Source organism: Platichthys flesus, chromosome 6, assembly GCF_949316205.1.
Source record: "Platichthys flesus chromosome 6, fPlaFle2.1, whole genome shotgun sequence".
In the NCBI taxonomy this organism is placed as follows: domain Eukaryota; kingdom Metazoa; phylum Chordata; class Actinopteri; order Pleuronectiformes; family Pleuronectidae; genus Platichthys; species Platichthys flesus.
In genome coordinates this window covers 21,794,041-21,815,356 of record NC_084950.1, presented here as the reverse complement: position 1 = coordinate 21,815,356, position 21,316 = coordinate 21,794,041, and the positions used below count along the sequence as shown (strand labels likewise).

The 21,316-nt window shown below is 41.0% G+C and overlaps 2 protein-coding genes across 2 annotated transcripts; one reads left to right on the top strand and one right to left on the bottom strand.

The window, feature by feature from the left end:
* LOC133955088 (forkhead box protein P2-like) lies at nucleotides 1-12,249 on the bottom strand. Its single transcript, XM_062389749.1, has 15 exons — nucleotides 12,091-12,249; nucleotides 9,140-9,244; nucleotides 8,156-8,242; nucleotides 7,416-7,453; nucleotides 6,502-6,849; nucleotides 5,975-6,070; nucleotides 4,883-4,970; nucleotides 4,344-4,484; nucleotides 3,447-3,633; nucleotides 2,642-2,712; nucleotides 1,963-2,064; nucleotides 1,731-1,852; nucleotides 776-845; nucleotides 562-683; nucleotides 1-477 (listed from the first exon to the last, which is right to left on the bottom strand). The coding sequence occupies exons 1-15, from the start codon at nucleotides 12,247-12,249 to the stop codon at nucleotides 348-350; spliced, it is 1,866 nt and encodes a 621-aa protein (XP_062245733.1). The 3' UTR covers nucleotides 1-347.
* A 3,533-nt stretch (nucleotides 12,250-15,782) lies between these two features.
* Nucleotides 15,783-20,928, top strand: ppp1r3ab (protein phosphatase 1, regulatory subunit 3Ab). Its single transcript, XM_062389748.1, has 4 exons — nucleotides 15,783-16,633; nucleotides 16,857-16,927; nucleotides 17,020-17,099; nucleotides 17,623-20,928. Exons 1-4 carry the CDS (start codon nucleotides 15,783-15,785, stop codon nucleotides 20,764-20,766), a joined length of 4,146 nt encoding a protein of 1,381 aa, XP_062245732.1. The 3' UTR covers nucleotides 20,767-20,928.
* The last annotated feature ends 388 nt before the right edge of the window (nucleotides 20,929-21,316 follow it).

The window sequence follows — 21,316 nt, the reverse complement described above, 5'->3', positions numbered from 1 at the left end:
GACATTTATTGCTTCCATTTTACAGTCAGAAATATTTTTCTCAATTACCTGTAAATTTGAATATTTAAAAAATGATTGAAAAAGTTGTGGGTGAACACAGAAGCCACATGTGTTACTTTATATTTCTTTACTGACTGCAAAGCAGCAGCTAAATGTTTATACGGAATTGATCTGATTTAAATCCCAGTTTGGGAGACCTCATGCCAGCTGGCAGCACAGTGAGATGTTCATTACTTGAAATCACAACGGTTCTGTTTGTACTTTGAACTGTTTTGCATACATCCCTGAACGCTCAATGAAATCTTGCTTCACTGTTTTATTATTAAAAGATTTCCATGCTCAAGGTTTCATTCGAGGTCGAGCAAATGCTCCTGGTCATTTCCAGTCATGCCATACTGCAGAGTGACTGGTTTCGCCGTCGCCATCTGACGCTCTGGTTCATCCAGATTCATTGTTTCGTCTTTGAGGAAAAGATACCTGCAGTAGGTGAAAAACCAAGACATTTGAAAATCCATTTTTGTACACAAGTCGTTTGATTTCTGGACTTTGCAACAAACTCACTGTTGGACACGTGCCGAGATGTTTTGGTGACTGTGGCCGTTGCTCTCCTGTGTTTGACTCCTGGAGTTCCTGCTCACACTTTCCTTTGTGAATCCTGGCAGTGATGTGTCAGCCAGCGCTGTCTACAACAAATGGATACCAAAAAATCAAACTGTTATCACCGATCAACCAAAAACCTTTAATCAAGAGGCTGCGCTCAAGCACATCCGCTCACCTGTAAACTGGCAGTCAGAGCTGCACCCAAAGCAAGGTTCGAGGTCACATTCTTAATAAGTGATGGACTCCTGCACAATAACAAATTGTTAGTCATTTAGAAATAGAAAATGTAGAAAATCGATAACATGTATATATTCCACTGATAAAGACAAAACACGGTAAACAGCATTAGTTTGAGGCAAGGTCAGTTATGATGGAAAATAATTCATTTGAGTGAATCATCGGCACAAAGCCTCAAAACTGTCGTCACAGTTACTCTCATCATAATCCTCAATTTATTAAAGACAATAAATGTTCAATACAGTAGATGTATTATAGACACGGAGCTGGAATTTGCTTTATGCTTTCTTTAATGCATTTGTTACCTTCTGTCAATCGATGAGCCCCAGATTTGTTTTATTCTGTGATATGCTCACACAGGGACTTCAAAACAAAACAATATTTTCTAATTAAAATTCAAGGTCTAAGGTTTAATAAACCATTGAGAATCTCTGCTTCATTTCTGTTTGCACTGTATCACTTTAATCACTACGTTTACACTTTTAGAGAACCTTATGCTGCTGTACTTAAAAAATTCTGTATGTTTACTTAGTATTAGGAAATGTCTTGTGTTATCTGTTGTGCCTGTGCACTTTATATGTTTCACTGTGGGAGAGTGGGAAACGTCGTATCGATTCCTTGTATGTTCTGAACATGTTAAGAAATTGACAATAAAGCTACTTTAACTCTAACTTTACTTTATTCCCTTTTCAATAATTAGCTGTCTTCTATTTTCAATGAAATCGTATTATTTAGCTTGTTGCCTTCGATGTTTTGTTTTCCTGTTTTTATTTGTCCTCTTTGCGAAGCACTTACAAGGTGTGAAATAAACAAAGTTAATATTGTTATAGTCAAACTGAAATACAAGTTGATAATAACAAGTCTGGGATGAAACAGGGTGTTCTCTACTCTACCCTGTGATCTTCTGGGATCTCCTCCTCTGGAATTCCACCTCATCCACCGTCCACACAGCACCTTTCACATTCTCCACCCGCACAAAGCACTTGTGCAGACTCAGGTTGTGGCGCACAGCGTTCTGATCCAGAGAAAATCAGAGCGAAGGAGCTGTGACTGAGTACATCCTGCATAAATCAGGTTAGACATAAACACTGCAATCCCAGAGTTAGTTATCTGCGAGGGGGATACCTTCCATGTGGCAGCGTTGCGTCTGAAATAAGCGAACGTCCGTGTGAACCAGTTGTAGATCTCATTGAGCGTCAGCTGCATGTCTGGTGCCTCCAGAATCGCCTGTAGACGGAAAGGAAATAAAACAAACATGATCGGAATCAAGATAAAAACCATTACTTTTATAACTCTAACAAAAGGCAGATGGGAAAATGATACACTCAAAAAATATATGACAATTTTTTTCCAGCCCCATGAACAAACTTTTTGTTAATTTTAAAATAACCTATTTAAGTATTAAAGCCAGTAGCATTTTATAGAGATTGTGTTCATGATCCACTGATTTGGATATAATTTTTGATTCATTCATTCAGTCATTGTACATTTAAAATAAAACTGTAAGATGTTTTTTAAAAAGCACAGAGCCCAAGAATACCAATTTGAAGTCTTTTTTTTTACCCATCAATACTATAAAACCATGAAGCTGAAACCAAGTGATTTTTGATGGAAAAGACACTTCGATAACATAATGTTTATGCTTTAGACAAGTGATTCAAATGAATGAGCTCACATGGAAAACATCTGGATGCTTGAATTTAAATGTGAAGACAATCAAGCATATAAACACACACACACACTTAAAAACACTCACAAGTTTATATATATATATAAATATTAGAGGATAAGTCAAAGATGGTACCTGTCTTATCAGTGTTGCGTAGGTAAACGGTGGTCTGATGTCACTGTTCTTGTAAAGCTCATACTCATTTTCTGAAAAAAGAGTAAAAAGTTATAAAGCTAAAAGTTACCACATTATTTGATACACCACATTAGTGGATAAAGCATGCAGGTGTGTTGCAACCAGTGACATCTCTATGTGTGTCAAAGTGATAAGTGAAGCAGATTTAATCCAATGGGGCGGGGCTTAGTGAACTGTGTCAGAATTTGTCCAATCATCACAAATCTTGGTAGACATCTTGAGGTTCGAAATTGGGAATAGGTAAACCAAAGCATTTTTTATCTGACCAATAGGGGTCATCCCAAATACGACATATCTGTACCTCACACATAATAGTGCAGCATGCCCTGAAGGCAAGTATTAACCAAAATCGGTACAAGGGGGCGTGGCCCATCCCAACTTTGCTCATAACTCAAGATTCCTTCAAACTAAATTGACAGAACCACATATCAAGACTTGCGGTTATTATTAAAAAACCTCCTTCACAGCATTAATATAATGGGTAAAACTCCCATATGCCCACAAAATACATTTATTATACAATTACGCTATTTGATTGGCTTAGTGCAGTCACATGTGACCACAGCCTCCGTCACTGGAAAAGAGGAAATCTCATAAGGAAACCCTAAACATTTTGTTTGTTGTTTAGGGTTTGCTTCTTGTTATTATGAAGTTGTAATCATTTCTTAACACTAAGACATTTTAGAGATGTAGCACATGACATATTTAAAATGAACCCTCTCTCTGTGTGCATCCCTAGATTTACCTGAGGACAGCGAGTAGACCAGCGGGTGCTGCCGACGTCTCATGGCCCCGGCACATCCTGTGTGAGTGGGCGTCTCTTCCTCACAGCCCTGGGATGGAGAGCCCACAGAACCCAGGGACTGGAGCGGGGAGACTGGTGCCCCGTCCGACGGGTTCAGCGAGGTCAGGTCGCTGGCGACAGCCCCGAGCTGAGAGCGACACATGCAGACGAGGTTAATAAGGCAGCAGGCAGAGTGACAGACAAAACAAATCAGACACAGAGAGACTTCCAGTGTAACAGAGCGATTCGATTCGCCTCCTCAGAGGTGAGTGCACTAATATCACAAGAAGTTATGCTTAATTATAGGGTGAAATTGTTTGGTGAGTGTTTTGATTAATGTGTAATATTTGCAAGATTAACAAATGATTAGCTTCTACACAGAGTATTTCCGCAGTATGAAAACACAATGGTGGCCTTGTGATGTCAACAGCTGGGCACCAGAGGGAAAAGAAACACTCAGGAAGGATCTCGTCATGCAGCTAAGACTTTTGGTTCAAAAAGAAAGGACCGTACAATAGTAAACCTTTTCGCAGTGATGCATTTGAGCAGGTTCAAGGGTTTATGTCTATCTCATATTGTTTTGTTTCAGAGAAAATACCAACACACACACAGAGCAACTCATCCGACTGTAAAAGACTCTCAGGTCAACTACAGGCCGGCTGCATCCTCATCCGGAGAAGATAAGTTTGCAGGCAGAAACATGGTGTTTTGACTCCCCACCACATATTTACTGTTTTGCTCACAGCTCCTTATTGCCACACAAACACACATACACACACACACACACACTCACACACACAATTCACAGCTCATTTGCTCTGTTGCTGCTGTTCACACAGCTATTACCACACACGCTACCTGTGGAGCTCGTGGGTCAGCAGCCATATCAGTCATATCAGGCAACTGTTGACTGGCGGATGCAGACAGCGACTGAGCTTCTGGAGATGGCAGATGCAGGTGAGCCGTCATCGCCCGCAGACGCTGCCGCTCTTTGCAGAGCTGTTAGAGGAGACGGAGGGAGGGAGAGGGGATCTGTGGATGGCGTCGCATTCAAAATCACCGAGCACAGATCTTTGAAATGGGAGGCTGTGAACCGGACACATTTTAAAAAGTACATTTTCCTGATGTGTCAAACATCAGGAGGGAGGAGGAGAAGGTGTTGGCTGAACATTACATGAATATACCGAGAAAAGGAAGGTGTTTAGGGGATAGAGAAGTCAGTTATGGAGAAACAATATGCTATTAATATCAGAGGATTTACCTTTTAAATAAACACACTTCTAATCAGTGCACCCAGTTTGATTGTCATGGTGCAGATTTACATTATTACAGGGCAGGATTGCATGCAGTCCTAACTTTTGATGTTGGACAGATTTGACCGGACTCATGCTTCATACCTGGAGCTCCAGCTGCTGAACCACCTGCATCTGGACTCTGCACTGCGCTGTGCTCCTGTCATCCAGAGTGTGTTCACTGCCTATGTGCCTGAAACACACACATGAGCATCAAAGCAACACTCCACTGAAAAATCTGCTCCATAGTTCTATAGACCAGTACAATATACAAGTCCCTAAATAGCTCTCAAAACAATGTTGAATATTTGTAACTGCTCGGTTGCTACAGCTGACTCCGACTCCCAAAGAAAAAAATACTAGTACAATCATTTTATCTCTTAGTTTGTGACACTCTTGTCTTGTCCTTGCATTCAAGACACGGAGATAACATCAGTGTGTCTGATGTATCCTCTTTTCTGTATGAATCAATATCCTGCTGCATGTTAAATACAATTATACCCAAGCTATGATTATTTCTTATCTAAAATCATCACCTTGCAGATGTATGTTCCAGTATACATACGTTTCTTTTCCATACTCGTATGAGGTCACTGTGACCTTCACCTTTGACCGCTGAAAGTCAAAAGGTGAAGAACCTGAAGGCAGGCAGGATATTTATGTTCAAGATGCCAAAACATGTTTTGTGCGGCCACTGTTACCTTGACCTTTGACCTTTGACTCCAAAAATCAGCTCATCTGTCCAGCTAAATGTTAGTACCAAATTTGAAGAAAATCCACATAAGCGTTCCCGAGATACCATGTCCACGACAAAGGGACAGACGGACAAAAAAAATATTGTGCAGAGCTATTAAATTTATGTTGAAGAAAATTCTGAAATTGCAACTTGGTAACTGATCAAAACTCTGCGTAAATCCTTTTTTTTATCTTCATGGTTTGAAGGATCTCTGACACATCTGAAAATTATGCAGTAAACAGCATTAAGTGCCGTTAACCTACCTCCAGAGATTTATACTTCAGAAAAGCAGATGCTTAGTTCTGTCACTCAAATGTAATGATAATTCATAAGAGTCTCAAACCGGGGCATTTCACTGAATGAGTCATTTTCTACTGAAAGTAATAAATATAACTTGGAATCATAAACAAAGATTTGAAAAACGTTTGAAGCTGAAACACATTAGGATGGAGATTAAATACCTGATGAACTGGTTCAAGTTCTCACACGTGGTCTCACATCCGGGCCAGTTACACACACCGTGACTGTAAAGAACATGTGAGGCGGCACGATCAGCACTAGACGAGGGAGGTGAAGAAGGAAAGTATTGTCATCATTAAGAAAACCACAGCAGCCAAACAACAGCAAGAGAACAAGAGCACAACAACACAGACATGAGAGTGTTTTCTTTTCCAAAAATGACAGAGAGAGGTTGGGAGGGGAGCTCTGGGAAATAAATGGGAAAGTGTTTACTTTTGATTTGGGACATGTTCTCATGTAAACTTTGTTTTCTTCTTTTTCTTTGCATAACCACTTCAGGTGGTGGAACACAAAGCAAACAAGCAAAACAAAATCTATCGTCCCGAGGGGAATTAAAAGTGAAGCCTCGCTGCAAAACACAACGCCTCCCCACCCACACCTCGACAAGAGGAAAACGTCTGCCGGTGAAAAGTGCTTGATGTTTGAAGAGAGGGAGTGTCTGTTTACAGCAGGAGCGGACTGGTCTCACCATTTGGTCCTGCGAGGAGAGGGAGACGGCTGGACATCGGCCTGTCCCCCCCTGACTTGTGTTGACCTGGTGTCGTTAGTGGAAGAGTCATAGTTGCTCTTAATCGTGGTTTTATCTTCAGTTAATCCATTTGTCAGCTCCTTCCATATCTGCTGCAACTCTGCTGGGCTGAAACCCCCTGAAACGTAGAGAAACAAAAAGTATTTGTAAATCCAAAGATGTTGTTTTGTATGTCGAGCCAGTTTACTATAAATAATGTTGACGCAATCCTTTTTTAAAATCTGTTTCACATTCACACACTTCTTCTGGAGAAACTGGAAAAGCATCTCTTTCTCAGGAGCCATTTTACTGTAATCCAGGAATAATTACCACTACAATTATTTTTCTTTCTGTCTGTCTGTATGTGCAACGCATGTCTCGCATATATGGCATGTGTATTCTAAATTGCCTGAAGAAGTGCAGTGTCAGGTTTGGCACAATTTTCCGATTTTCTACGTTACATATAAATACAAATGTAACAAACTGCCGACCAGCCCTCTGCTGAGCTGTAATGTATAATGTATACAAAATAACAGCAATTCAGTAAATCATTCAAACTTCATAATCAAATCTTCATGGCAGATGAACCAGGTAGGATGAACACAATATTTACTCTACACCATAGAGTGTATATAAAAAAGCTCTAAGAGAACGTCCATTAAAATATGAAGGTATATTGTAGAACTGTTTGAGGAGTACTCACTAATGACAAGTAATAATTCTGAAGAAGACTCCAGAACCACAGAACTAACCCTAATCTTTGTAAAAAATGTAAAGAGCAGTGACCTGGAGGGAGGGTAGAAGAGGACAGGACTGGTCTCTGCACCCGGAAGAGCTGCTGCTGCTGCTGCTGCTGCTGCTGCTGGAGCTGGAGCTGGAGGAGCTGCTGGAGCACGAGCTGCTGTGCAGGGAGCTGGAGGAGACAAACACAAAACAACTCATTCAGCAGAAAAGTGAGGTGATATCTATATAAAACTCTGCTCACACTCTATTGTCTTCTGATCATTTTCTGGATTTTGACTGCGGATAAAATCAGTGACATACACAAGTATCTCTCATAGCATTCCTTCACTAGTATGTCACAGTGAGTTGACTTTCCTGACTTTGAAATCTCACACTCACAATCTCCTCTATAGATTATATTCTCAAATAAAACCAAGCACATGAACATGTCTCTTCATTAGATATCATTAAGTACATGATTACTACCACTGTACACTTTATATTCTGGACAAAGTGTAGATATCTGTCTATATATTTGGTCTCTATTTTATTTAAATGTATTTTTATGCTTTATATCGTCATTTTATTTTTTGTCATTAATCTATTTTGTATCTGTTTATGTTAGGCTTCCTTTCTTCTTCCATCTGTCTGGTTATAATATGATATTGTTATTTTTGCAGGCCACTGCTAAATGTTCTTCTAGATACTGTAGCAGTTTATTTAAAACCATTGAAAAGATTTAACTCTTATTGGACTTCCTCATAACGGCTCTTACCACAAGATAGATAAACCTGGATAGATAAATAGATGCAAAATCAGTGAAGTAAACTGAAACAAATAAATAACAACAGATAATAATAATAACACATATAATAGACAAATCATCACTTGCCTCCTTGGCTTTCTTGCTGGGTTGCTGTTGAAGCAGCTGCAGGTGAATCTTTTGTTGTTGAGTCTTGTAAAACTCTTTCAGATGTTGCTGGAAAATGGGGAACCATTATTTCAAAGACACGTAATTCAATCTCAAACCACTTGTGATTAAATTGTTGAAATAGTAAACTTCAATATACATAAAGCTATAAATGGCCAACTGTAAAAAAGAAATTCTGTCCCCAGAGTCTTTTCTTATTCAGTGTGTGGTTTTGTTCTCAGATCAGACAGTGGTTAGTCTTTTTTACTTCTTCAGCACTTTGTCAAACAAAGAAAATATATTGGGTTAAATGTTTATATTCACAATGTAAGGTCTGTGGGTTAGTTTACTAATTTGTATTCTATTTTCAACAGTATACCCACCACTTAACATTGAATTACATAATGCTTAGTACTTGTGTTTTGCTAGTTTGTTTTTTCCTTTAGAAAACAATTTTTTCAATTATCTGTCTAGATATCATAATGGTGAATTATGGTCAGTTGGTTAAAACATGGTTTCTAATGGTGGTTTTGCATTTTGTGTTTGTCGGCCTCTGCAGACATAACTTACTTAGTTTCACTTAGCTGGATAGTTAGGATGAAAACTCTTAGTTAGGTTAACTTAATATTGCACTACAATTTTTGTTGCATTGTGTTAAAGAATTTATACACTGAGTCGCTATATGGTCAGTTGGCTAGGCTAACTTTATATTGCATTGCAATTTTAATGCAATATATTATATAACATTAAGTACTCTAGTTACAGTATGGACAGTCATCCAGGGTATATTGCATTACATTTATATTCATGTTATATTGCATTTTCCCCTTAAATTACAGTATTTTCAGTCCAATAAGTCTTTGTGTAATGTAAAAAAAAAAACATTAATATACAAAGTCAAGTAAACCAGAGACCTGTTCATTGGAACCAAAAACAATTGTAATGGTTTCAGTATTTTATAAATACCTGTTGGAGCAGAAGAGCTTGTTGCTTGTGGTGGATCAGAGCCTGCAGCTGGTTTGGAGAGAGCAGCTGTTGAATCTGCCGAGGAGCCATCATCGCCAGACACACCTTCAAGAGGAAGAGGAGGGATACGATGAAGCAGGAGAAACAGTGTACAGAGTGAAGGCGAGAGGACAAGTGGACCCGACAGAAGGCAGGTGTCAAGTGTTAAACAGTAATAACCATCCAATGGGAATCTTTCCAATCCAATTACCAAACAGTGCTGTCAACCTTTTGTGAACATCCAAGTGTCGGATTGTGTCATTGACCCCAAATGAGAAGGGAGATGGGCTGACCAGTTAATTAGCAACACAATTACATGCTTGTTGTGACTCTTAATAGAAGTGTATGGGTATTAATAAAGGCAAACACTGGCAGAATAATAACCGATCTGCACTGTTACTGATTGAGCGTCAAATAACAGAGTGATTGTCTCCGTCTCCTTCTGTAGTCAAACAGAGGCAGCGGCAATTGCCATGACTGCATTTTTAAAACAACAAAAGGTGCTTACAAATTTAATATGGTGTATTACAAATTATTTTAAAAATATAATATGAATATATATAGTATAATGAAATAGTGCTTCATATTTATTTTGGGGAAAAATAGGATCATTAGGATTTTTCATCTTTAATTTTTCTACAAAGAAAATGTAATTTTCGCAACATTTGTGCAGAGGCTGTGAGTTGATTATGTTCTTCATAGGTTTCAGTAAAACCTCAGTTTATCTCTGTTGGTATATGATCTTGGATGTAATAAACTAAGTCTTTTGAGATATTCCCAAACAAGTTTCCACCAGACAGATAAGACACTCCAAATCACTATGAATAGTAGTATCAGAGTATCTGAATTTCATGATTTGGTCGTATTTAAGATTGAAACAATTATTATATTGATTAATGTGCTGATCAACTAAAAAGATGTATGCGAGTTAAACATTTTCACGAAGCGCTGACAGCAAGTTATATTTTGTTTATTTATTTTGATTATTGTGTCCTCTGCATTATGTGCCCAGCCTAAAGCAGGCTCACAAGAAGAAGAATAAAAAAGAAAGAAAAAAACAAAGTAACAGCATCAATATAAGCACTAAACAAATGAACAATCCTGGCGTTTTAGAAGCAAAGGTAGCAACTTATGAGCATTTAACCTAGACAACCAATCTGTCATTATCAGTGAACTAGAGCCTTTCTGAATATTGAAAGGACTATTCATGTATTCTATAATCTTGACTCATCAAAATAACGGTGATACAGAATAGAATGTGATTCATTCTCAACCTCTTTGAATTCACTCAATCTGTTGTCCACAGGGATTTTTTTAAATAGACTAACGTTTACTTTTACACAAGGTTTAGTGCCATTAGTGTGCTTGATTTGAATATATGATCGTAATTTCAGTTTTACCGCAACATCTCTTGACAATATTTCTTCAAATCTAGCAAGTCACTTTCTTTTAATTGTGTTCAACCTGCAAGGTAAATGATTTCAATACACATATTATAATTCAGCTTCCTCAAAAACATCTGAAAGATCTGTGGCCAATGGAGAACTGTGTGAGTAAAAGGAAAACCTTCTTATTGACCCTGTTTTCAGACACATTAAGCAAACGATTCCATGCAAGTCTTTCTCAGTATGTAATAAAGCAAGTATCTGTACAATCAGAATAAACTAATGTCTGACACAAAGTGGTGAAGAAATAAAATACAAATGTGCAGTATTTATTCAACTATTTAAATGTACACAAGTTCTCTACATATTTAAGGAACAGGAAATCAGTTTCCCCAAACTTAATATAACCAAAATCAACTCATCTCAATAAAATCTCTATGAAAAAACAATACACGTAGCTAATTATCATAGAACTGGTGGCACCAGTCAACAAACCTGGTGTTTTGACCAGAAGTCAGCCACATGTATGACAGTGTGCAGGGTTGTGTAACTGAGCCCAACAGCTAATTTAAAGATGCTGCCTTAGACTCTGGAAACGGTGATGGACAGTCTTATTAATTTTCTGACAATTTAATAAATGATAGCAAATTTAATTACGAACTAATATATCAGAAACATAAAAGCAGCTGCAGGTCTTTTACTTTCTGTGTCTCTCCTGGATTTTCTTTTAAGCAACGTTTTAAATAAGGCACTGACACCATTTGAGTATGTGGCATGCTACACAACAGATTACACATTGAGGCCCTGCTGTTTTATGAGAGACGCCCGCTCTTCACTGTCAATACTCTTCAACTGTAACATTTGAGAGTTTAACATTTAAAAACTTTCATATCACCAGTCATTATTATGCTTTGAAGACTGGAGTCACGACAGACAACATTGTGAACAGTGGTGATCATTGAGATGAAACCATTGATTATGCCCGGGAGCAATGTGTTTATAAAATTGTTCAAATATTTTAAGGTGTTTGAAGTTTAAGGCCTTTACATGTCCTGATCACAGTGAATTAAGAGAACAGGATGAGACTGTCGGGATGAGGAGCCGTCTGAAGGAGATGGAGACGACCACACACTCATTACCTTGTTGTTTCACTGATCCCTGAGATTAAGATTCCCGGGGATGGAATCGCAACAGACAACCATAAAATGATCTTGAGCCATGCTCATTTCACTTTTCACTTTCACTTGCATCTGCTTGGCTGAGGTCTGTGGACAATTACTCCTCCTCGGCTCTGACATGCAAACTAATAATTAACTACAAACAGAGGTTTTTGCATGTCACCTCCCAGCTCGGATCAGATCTCAAATAAATCCCCTGCCACTGTCCACAGATCTACAGGCTTGTGTTGGCTGTCCTGTCAGAGGATGTCCAATGTGGAGCTGACTGGCTGTATTTCTCCTGACATCTGTTTGCCTATTTCCCGCTTATGAAGAGGAGGAAGGAGGAAGAGGAGGAGGATAAAAGTACCTGTTTATGGTGGAGACTCTGCCAGTTTTCACCACTCACTCTCCGGCAGAAGTCCCCATTAGCAACTCTATGTGCCGCACTGTTGTCTGTGTGACTGAGCAGGCTGCTGGCGGCTGGAGTTTGACGGGCTGCCGTGGGACTGAGAGGAGACTCAGGCATCCCAGCTCAGGTCCTGAAAGAAAATATTCAACAATAAATAAACCAAAAATACACTGAAAATACACTTCAGCATAGCTGCTACATCACACCTTTATGTGGCTTTGCACTAAACACAAGGCAAGAGAGACAAATATACTTTGTGATATTTAGAAATACAAAGCGTGTGTGATTTGTTATAGGGCATACTAGAAATAAAGAATATTTGCATAATAGAGACAAACAATGTAAGGTTTGAAATCTAATGAAATGCTGTAGATACAGTTTAAAGAACCACACATACAGGCATACAAAAACAACCTCTCCCAATAACAATCACTGGGAACAAACAGGAGTTTTATTTCAAGTATTACAAGACAAGAAGACACTGTCATCCCGTGTCCACAGCAGAGAGCTCTGTGATGCCTTTGAATCTCCCAGAATAACATTATAAGCATACGTACCATTTAGCTGAAGACAGAGCAGCCGGGCAGAGTTGGTGTCTCCCACTCATACGGTTTGGAGTGAGGATGGGGGAGAAAGTGCTCCAGCTGTGTGTCTACCTGAGAGGGAGGAGCCACAGCTTCAGTCTCTAAAGTAGACAGACAGGGGAAAAGAAGTTGATCACCGGGTTGTGAAAAAAAAGATGAAAATTAGCCTGAGCAGTAGAATTTTTTTTTACTCCAGGGCTTGAAATTGTTTTCAGTTAAGAGAGCATACCTGGTGAGTAGTGGAGATTTTTTACATTCAAGCTTCCCTAGAAATCCACACAAATCAATACACAGCACATCTAAATTGCAATAATGCAAAGATTATTGATATTTTGGCATGAAAACATGATCCTGAGATATTTAGTAACCCATTTGGCAGTGAGAAAGCATTCATTTCCTTTGTTGATATTTATAGACGTATGCAATCAGGTAACAAAAAAAAATGACACAATATCCTCAATGTGAGCATCGTTTATTGTCTTTATTGGTGAAAACAAAGGGCCCTTTGAGAAAAGACAAGTATAGTTGTCTGGGACTTTATTTAGAGATAAGAAATTTAAACAACAAAAAGAGCTCTGTGGCTTCAACTGTCAAACTGTTATCAAGGAGCTTTTTACAGTAGTGCACTTTTACTTGAATAGCGCATTAGTGCGTTTATGACAAACAAATAAAAGGGTGTTGTTTCGAACTGCTGATAAACACCTGGAGTGCAGAAGTTCAACACAGACACCCGAACTGACTCTAACGTGAAAAAGCTTTACACAGGACGTTTCTGCTCAGTCACATTTTCATGTTTTTCATTCTCTTCTATGTAGTATTTTGTATGTGGGTGGCTGTGGCTCACGGGGTAGAGCGGGCCGTCCACTAATCAGATTCTCTGCAGTGCAGTTGATCCCAGTCTCCCCCATTCTACATATCGAAGTGTCCATTGGCCCAAATGGCCCCTGAGTGCAAGTGTGATGTGTGATAGAGAAAGTGCTGCATATACATGTATGAATTGTGTGTGCATGGGTGAATGTCAAAAACGGGTCTGTAAAAAGCTACATAAATACAGACCATGTATTTTTGCTCTTCCTTTATGCAAACCTGAAGCTGTTTTTTCTTTCAATGTCAGCTCTTTATTGTGGAACATGTTTTACAGACTGCAGGTGCAGCAGAGGCCAGGCTGTTCTAACATCAAGACTCATTCTCCTCTGGTGAGATGAGAGGGATTTCAAGGTAGGAACAGAAGCCCTGAATACATTATTTTCATTTCACGTGCTTTTATATTTCAATGTTTATTTCTTGTCATAGTGCAACGAACAAACAACATAAATATAAAGAGTAATGTCTTTGACTACCACATGTCAAAGATTAAACTATTTTTACTATGTATGTATTTATGTAAGAAACAGTTGAGCATTGAGGCCAAAATGTTTTTTTCTGTCATAAAAAACATGTAGGGCAGATATAAGAGCAATTAATGATTGAAATGTAGATATTGTTACCAAGGTAACTTTCTGCCACCTACTGGATCAGTATTTACCTGTCCTGAAGCTTTTATGGAAGAAAAAGGAGCACACGTGTGCTCAGTGTATTCAGACACAGGAAAAAACCTTCCTTAGCATTTCCAGGGGTGAAATTAAAAGTTCACTCTGTAAGGCCATGGTTTTTTTAACTCTTCAGGGATTGAGATTACACACCAGCAGCCAGGAGTTCTGGGGGGTTGTGTTGCTGGTGTCGTGATGTTGTGTTATACATGTCCATGCGGTGCAGTTTCTGTTGTACCAGCGGTAACACTGCCACATCCGTGTGGTTGACATGAACATAGCACTGTGTCATCCAGTTGGGGGGTTGTACCCAGCCCACATGGACACTCCATGGCAGACAGCTTGGGTGAGTCCAGTCCAAATATACTGATACCTCCACAGGAACAGTGGCTTCGGAAAACCCTGCTGGAAGTCTCTCAGTTTAGCTAGGTGGATGCCCCAGTGATGGCCCCCGGCCGCAGAGGCTCACCTTCACCAAGGAACCGCTCCACCATCGCTTTGTAGATGGACTCCAGGTTGAGTTTCTGGGAGGGGGAGGAGAGGATGACTGTGGCAATCAGAGAAACGTAGGAGAGCGAAGGTTTATGGCTCTGCATTCCTAAGAGAGGGAGTGTCTGAGGAGCTCATCGGGGTCTCTGGAGGATGAACTGGTTCTGTGAGGATACTCCCATAGGGACTGACAGCCTACATCATTGTTGTCCCATTTTTTCTCCTACAAACGAATTGTAAGATAGATGTTGTCTTCTTCTTCCTATCCCTGTATTTATTGTATAATTTGTATTAGTTTAAGTACCCTGCCTGTATCCGATCACACATCCTCTGACAGCTTGTTTCTTTCCTGTTGGACATAACACTGGACGTCTCCTGTCTTCTATGTAACTTAACATGTCTTTATACTATTCATATCTTAGGGTGAAGTTCACCATTTTTTCAGTTCAGACAAATGACTGTTACTCACTATTAAAATGTGAATTATTTTTGCTCAGTAAGATTATGATTTAACCATTTTGCCGCTCTGATAGACACAGGAAGTAACACAAACGCATTTCATAACAGTAAACTGTGCAATTCTAATATCCGCAGTTTGATCTTGAGGGAAAGTGGTTTCTCCCTATGTCAGACTCGGAGAGTGATTTATTGGTCAGAGGTGAACATTTTGGAGGCCTAAAGAATATGTAAAGGCCATTTGGTCTGTTTTAGACCTCACGTGACCCATTCCTGGGCAAACGCAACAATCAGAAATAGCCGTCAAGGTAAAAGTCATGGTTGTAGTGCAAATACCATCCTCAGAGAGCAATTAGAGCAGTTGAGACAAAAAAGGTGAAGGTTTTGACAGAGTTTTGCAATAAGAAAATTAGATAATCACTGATCTATATTGTAGATAATATCACATAAACACTTTGTCTCAAAGGGGATGATATTTTCTCTTCCTGAGCTTAGATTGCTAAACATAGTTTAAGTCCCTTCTGGCCTATTTATAGTGTTGGCCCTTGCAACAATGTCATCTGTAACTCGACTCCATCTGTTAAGTCAGAGCATGTTGAATGTCAGTTGCCAGGAGCAGAAGCACTGCAAGTCATTTCCCGCTGCCTCGCTCACGGAGAGCCCCATGGAGTTTGTGGGACAGACGAGACTTTCCGGGACCTGTAACCTCCTAGGAGTGCCAGGCCCCAGCTCCCTGGACGAAGACAGTGATGAGGGTGAAGTGGTTATCGGCATTAGGCCCAAATCCTCTCCCCTCCCACGGAGAAGGAGCTCTTCCTCTGACGAGGACTGGGAGCCCGAGCCGCCCCTCAGCGGCTCCAGGAGAGTGTCCTTTGCAGACGCCAAGGGCCTCCGTTTGGTGCAGGTGAAGGAGTTTGACACATGGGATGTGCCCAAGCTGCCTGGGTACGGCTCCCCTGAGGGTAAGGGTACAGAGGCAGAGGAGTACTTCCTGTCTCCTCACACGTTCTCCTTTCCGTTGTCCACTGAGGAGCTGTTCGCCAAAGTGCGGGACCAGAGGTTGGAGCTGGAGACAATCGAGTTACTTCACAATAAGACGACAATACTGAAAGGCGTGATCCGTGTCCTCAACATCTCCTTCAGTAAGACAGTGTATGTCCGAACCACGTTGGACGCCTGGTCCAGCTACTTTGACCTACTGGCAGAGTTCATCCCCGGTTCCAATGACAGTCTGATGGATTGCTTCTCATTCAAGCTCACCTTGGTGCCCCCGTTCGGGGAGCAGGGAGCCAGAGTGGAGTTTTGTCTGCGGTACGAGACTCCTGTGGGGACGTTCTGGGCCAACAACAACAACCGGAATTATGTGCTGTTCTGTCACCAGAAGGTTAAAGACAAACCACAGACGGACAATGTGAACAAGAAAAGCTGCCTTAAGACTATCAGGTGAAGAGCTGTGTAATTTTAAAATGTCAAAACTATAATATGGTAATTGTAAGACTCATGGATGGAAGAATAGCCTGTCCTATTTCTGCCATTCAATTTCAAGAATATGTGTAACGTCTACATTTGCTTAAAGTTTGAAGCAAATTATTTGAGCATATAGTTAAGAAAGCTCCTCTGTGAGACACAGATGAGACATAACTAATTTTATTTTATTAATTCACAGTCAGAACTTCTTTGCGGAAAACATCTCAACCATGGAAGCTTCACTCGAGGAGAATACTTCAGCTATTCCAGGTGAATATTTACGTAGCTGATTGTGAACTTAAGAAAATATTTGTCAATTTTGAAGAAAGACCAAAACAATGTGCAATATTGCTTTTTTCCAGGTGTGTCAAATTATGCAGAGGAAGCGACTACGATGAAAGCCAAGCAAATCTCTGATGGTGAAGATGGACAAATCACAAAGGTGAGTAAAACATTTGTGTTTTATATTTCTTTTTTTCATTATTACTTGACACAAGACATTACCAACATAATACAACATTTTGTGGATTTGCTTTCAGACTATTGAGTTGCCGAATGCAATTGAATAAACAAGATTATAAATTTCTGTTTGCAACAAAATTATTTATGCAGGTTTGTTATACTAGTATCTATGAAAGGGTACTTTAAGACACCATGGTGTTTGTAAGGTACAGGAGAAACTTAAAGTGAGCCTGGGTGCACTTTCTGAGAGAAGTTCACATGACTGCAGCCTGAGAAGCTCCACCCTATCATACTCTGCACCAACACGGCAAGAAGTTCACGCTGCTTGCAGTTCCCCTGTGTGTCATTCTTTACATGCACGCTATTTTCTATTCACTCTGGATAAAAACCTAGGCTACAGTACTTAACTTAACGTTCCTATGTGACTTACAACTTTAAATCCCCACTCCCTTTTATTAAAACAGCATGGCCAAAATTAATCTTCTCTTGTTGTTGATTGACAGACCGAGAATAGACGAATCAGCAGCCGAAGAAGTGGCAAGAAGGCTGCGAGGATCGCTCGGGCGCGTGACCACTTTGCTCAAAGAGGGAAAGGAGGAAGCGACAATGAAAGGGATGAAACCCCGCCAGAAGCAAAACAGGAAGCACGTGAAGAAAAGCCTGTGGAAAAGCCTTCAGATGTGCCGTCACTGTCCGAGGGAGGCAACGGATCAGAACTTTCTCAGGTGGTTTCAGAGGCCCTGGACACACGCAGCAAATCCCTTCTTGATGTTCTACATGATACGACGCTGGCGAATGACAGCACATCTAACAGCGAGCCAGAGAAATCTGAGAGCAAACATTTGACTGACTCTGCAACATTAACAGGTGGTGTGAGTGCCACGGATACGTCAGATGAACCACAGCATTCACAGGATGAGTCTGCTCCTGCAAAGTCAGTCTGCAGAGCTGAGGGTGAAACTCAGGAGCAGCACACAAGCTATGAAACCACTAACAACTCTGCGGTCGACAGTGTAACTTCAGTAGTGACCAGCGAAGGCCTTGTTAGCCAAAACACCAGCTTCACGTTTGGAACTGTGGTGGCTCCACTGTATCAGCACATGTTTGACAGAATGGGATCTGAGAATGAATACTTAGGAGAGCGGGGGAATCCTATTCAAGCTACACTGAGTTTTGGAGAATCAACTCATAGTAATCCTCACTCTGAAGGAAAAGAGAGCTGCTGCACTCTTCTAACAGATTTTAGAAACAACACTGACACATTTCAGGGAAATGTGATTAACACTCAGGAATCCAACCAAGAGAACTTAGATGCCACTTCAAATAATCCTCCCAATGAGGAAAAGCAGTCATGTTTGTATGAAACAATAGGTGACCTTCAGGACAGTATAGAAAATCAACAGCATCCATGTGAGGTCGCACATTTAGACCAGGGCTGCACAGATACACCTGATGTTCCTAAAACTCTGTCTGAAGCAGAAGTAAACATTTTACAGAGAGACTTGTTAAGAACAACCGAGAGTTTCCATCAGCAGGGAGAGGCACAGGAAGACAGTCTGTCATGTGACTTTCCAAACCAAAAAGCGAAAGCAGCAGCAGCACAGGCTCAGCCTCCAGAGAATACAAGTTCACAAACTTTATTTAATAGAGATACAACTGAAGTGGCAGACGTCACTGCCAGTGTAGAAAATTTGCTTCTGCGACTTCAGCCCGATGGTGATGAGACAGTCCAACAAACCAGCAAGGGTGGAGAAAATGACAAAGAAGATTGTAAACGCACACCAGTATCAACAGCCAATGCATCTTCAGAGCTGGAGAACCTTGGAGAACCTGAAGAAGGTTTGACTCCAAACGCAATCCATCATTCAGCTGCAAGAGAAACTGATAATATCTACATGTCCAATGGTGAAGATGCTGAGGGGAATTATTCCTCAAAACCCAGAAGCTCTCAGGAAACCCAGACAGAGACTCAGACAGAAACTAGAAATGGGGAGGAACAAAACAAGTTGACTAACAATCGGATTGATGATGAAAAAGAACATTCAGGTGAAACTCAGGTCACCGACGAGGAACATGAGTCAATGACACAAGCAAGTGACAATCACACGTGTGGCAATGACACATTTATGGAGTCGAAAGAGGAAAACTCTTTCAAAGATGAACCAATGTCAGCAGCCTTACTACGGGAGGATTTAGCAGACACTACTGAAGAGAATAACTGGGAAATGATGGTTGAAGACGAGGAGAAGATTATTTTAGCAGATCAGGAGGAAAACAAGGCAACATGTTTAAAAGCAGACACTGAGACAGAGCAAACAGGACGCTCAGAGGACAGAGGGATAGAGACAGAATTAGAGGACACAAATTCACAAGAGAGCGAAAAAGACCTGGCCGAGGAGCTCAGAGGTGCAGGGGAGAACGGGACTGAGGCTGAAGACGCTGAGGGGCTGGAGGACAAGGAGAACGATGAGGAGGAAATATGGAAGGTGGGAGAATTAGAAAATGTTCAAGCCAAAAATACAGAAAAGAAAGAAGCTGAGGAGGAACACAGAGATGGGGATATTGAAATGGAGAAGGGAGAGGAACAAAAGGAGACAGAGTTAGACAAAGAACAATACTTTGCAGAGATGCAAGAGGTCAGTATCGGAAGGATCGATGTCCGAGAAGAGGAGGAGATAGAAGGGGAGGAGGAAATGAAAACAGATTTGAACAATGGATATGATGATGAGGTGGTGTGGGATGATCAAGTAAAGCCAAGGGAGGAAAAAGCAGAGGAGGAGATTCCAAATTATGAGGTGGAGATTGCATTGGATGGAGCAAGAGACTCAGAGGTTGTAGATCCAGACTCAGGGAGCATGACAGCAGAGGACGGAGAAGATGAAGTGTCGTGTTTTGAAGAGATGTTAGACGTCCAACAAATTAAGGAGGAGGGTTTATCTGCTCAGATGAACCGGGTGCAGGCCTGCAACAAAGACAGGGAGGAGGGAAGTGCACACATTCCAGCTGAAATGTACTTTTACAAAGATGAGGATTTTCAAGGCGCAGAGAATGACCCAAATAACCGATCAGAAGCTGAGCGTTTGTCCTCGGCCATGGAGGGAGACTCGTGCATTTTAGCAGATGAGCTCGAAAGTGACCAAACAGGCCACGACAGCGCAGAGTCTGACTCAGACGACGAGGTGGAGTTGTACATGCACTGTCTCAGGGCTGTTCACACTGGGGCTCAGGCCAACAAAGACAAGGACACAGGTTTCACTATGGGTAAAAGGCCGTCTGTAAACAGGGGCAAACTGCTTTCCACGCCCATGCCCTCCATCACTGAGTCTCTGGATGAAGAACCTCACCTCAGCTGCCATCAGGACAACCACGAAGACGCGGATGCAGCAGATGTCCAACCTGCAGCCGCAGCTCCGTCACTGCTGGCTGGACCGGACATAGTGAATACAAACGTTTCCTGGTGGAAAGAGACTTTTTCCTGCGGCAACCTGTCGAGGACTTTGCTATGCATCACATTGTTGGTGTTATTTTTTTTCATGGCTTACCATTACGACTTCCTCGCTTGTTTTGGCCTCTACTTGATATCAGTGGTTTGGCTCTGCTTTCAAGGAGAGAGGCAACCAGCGAAGAATAACAAGAGAATAGGTTGAACTAAATCGTCCACCAATCATCCATCCATTGTCTATGCCGCTAAACCCAGCTGACATATGACAAGAGGTACATCACGCCCTGGACAGGTCACCAGCGTATCACAGGGACGAACCATTCACTCTCACCTACACATCAGTCTAGAAACTTCACGTGTTTGGACTGTGAGAGGAAACCTAAGTACCTGCTGAGAACCCCCCCCCCCCCCCCCCCCCCACACACACACACACACACACATGGGGAGAACATGCAAAGTCCAAATAGGAAATCTCCCACTGAACCAGGATTCGATTTGGCTCACAGCTCTTTTTGGGATAATGGACTCCTTTTGTTCTGCACACCATCATGCCACTCTATAGCTGTGTCTCCATTCAGGGGCCACGTCCTTCGTAGGCTGCGTTTGAAGACAAATTGCGTCACAGCCGCACGACAAGGTTGTCTCCTCCAAATGTGCCTGACAAATGCGTCCTACCATCCCTGAGTAACATTTTTCCCAACAGTCACAAATAATGGGCATTGAATTAAAGAATATATCAGGGTAAATGTTGTGTA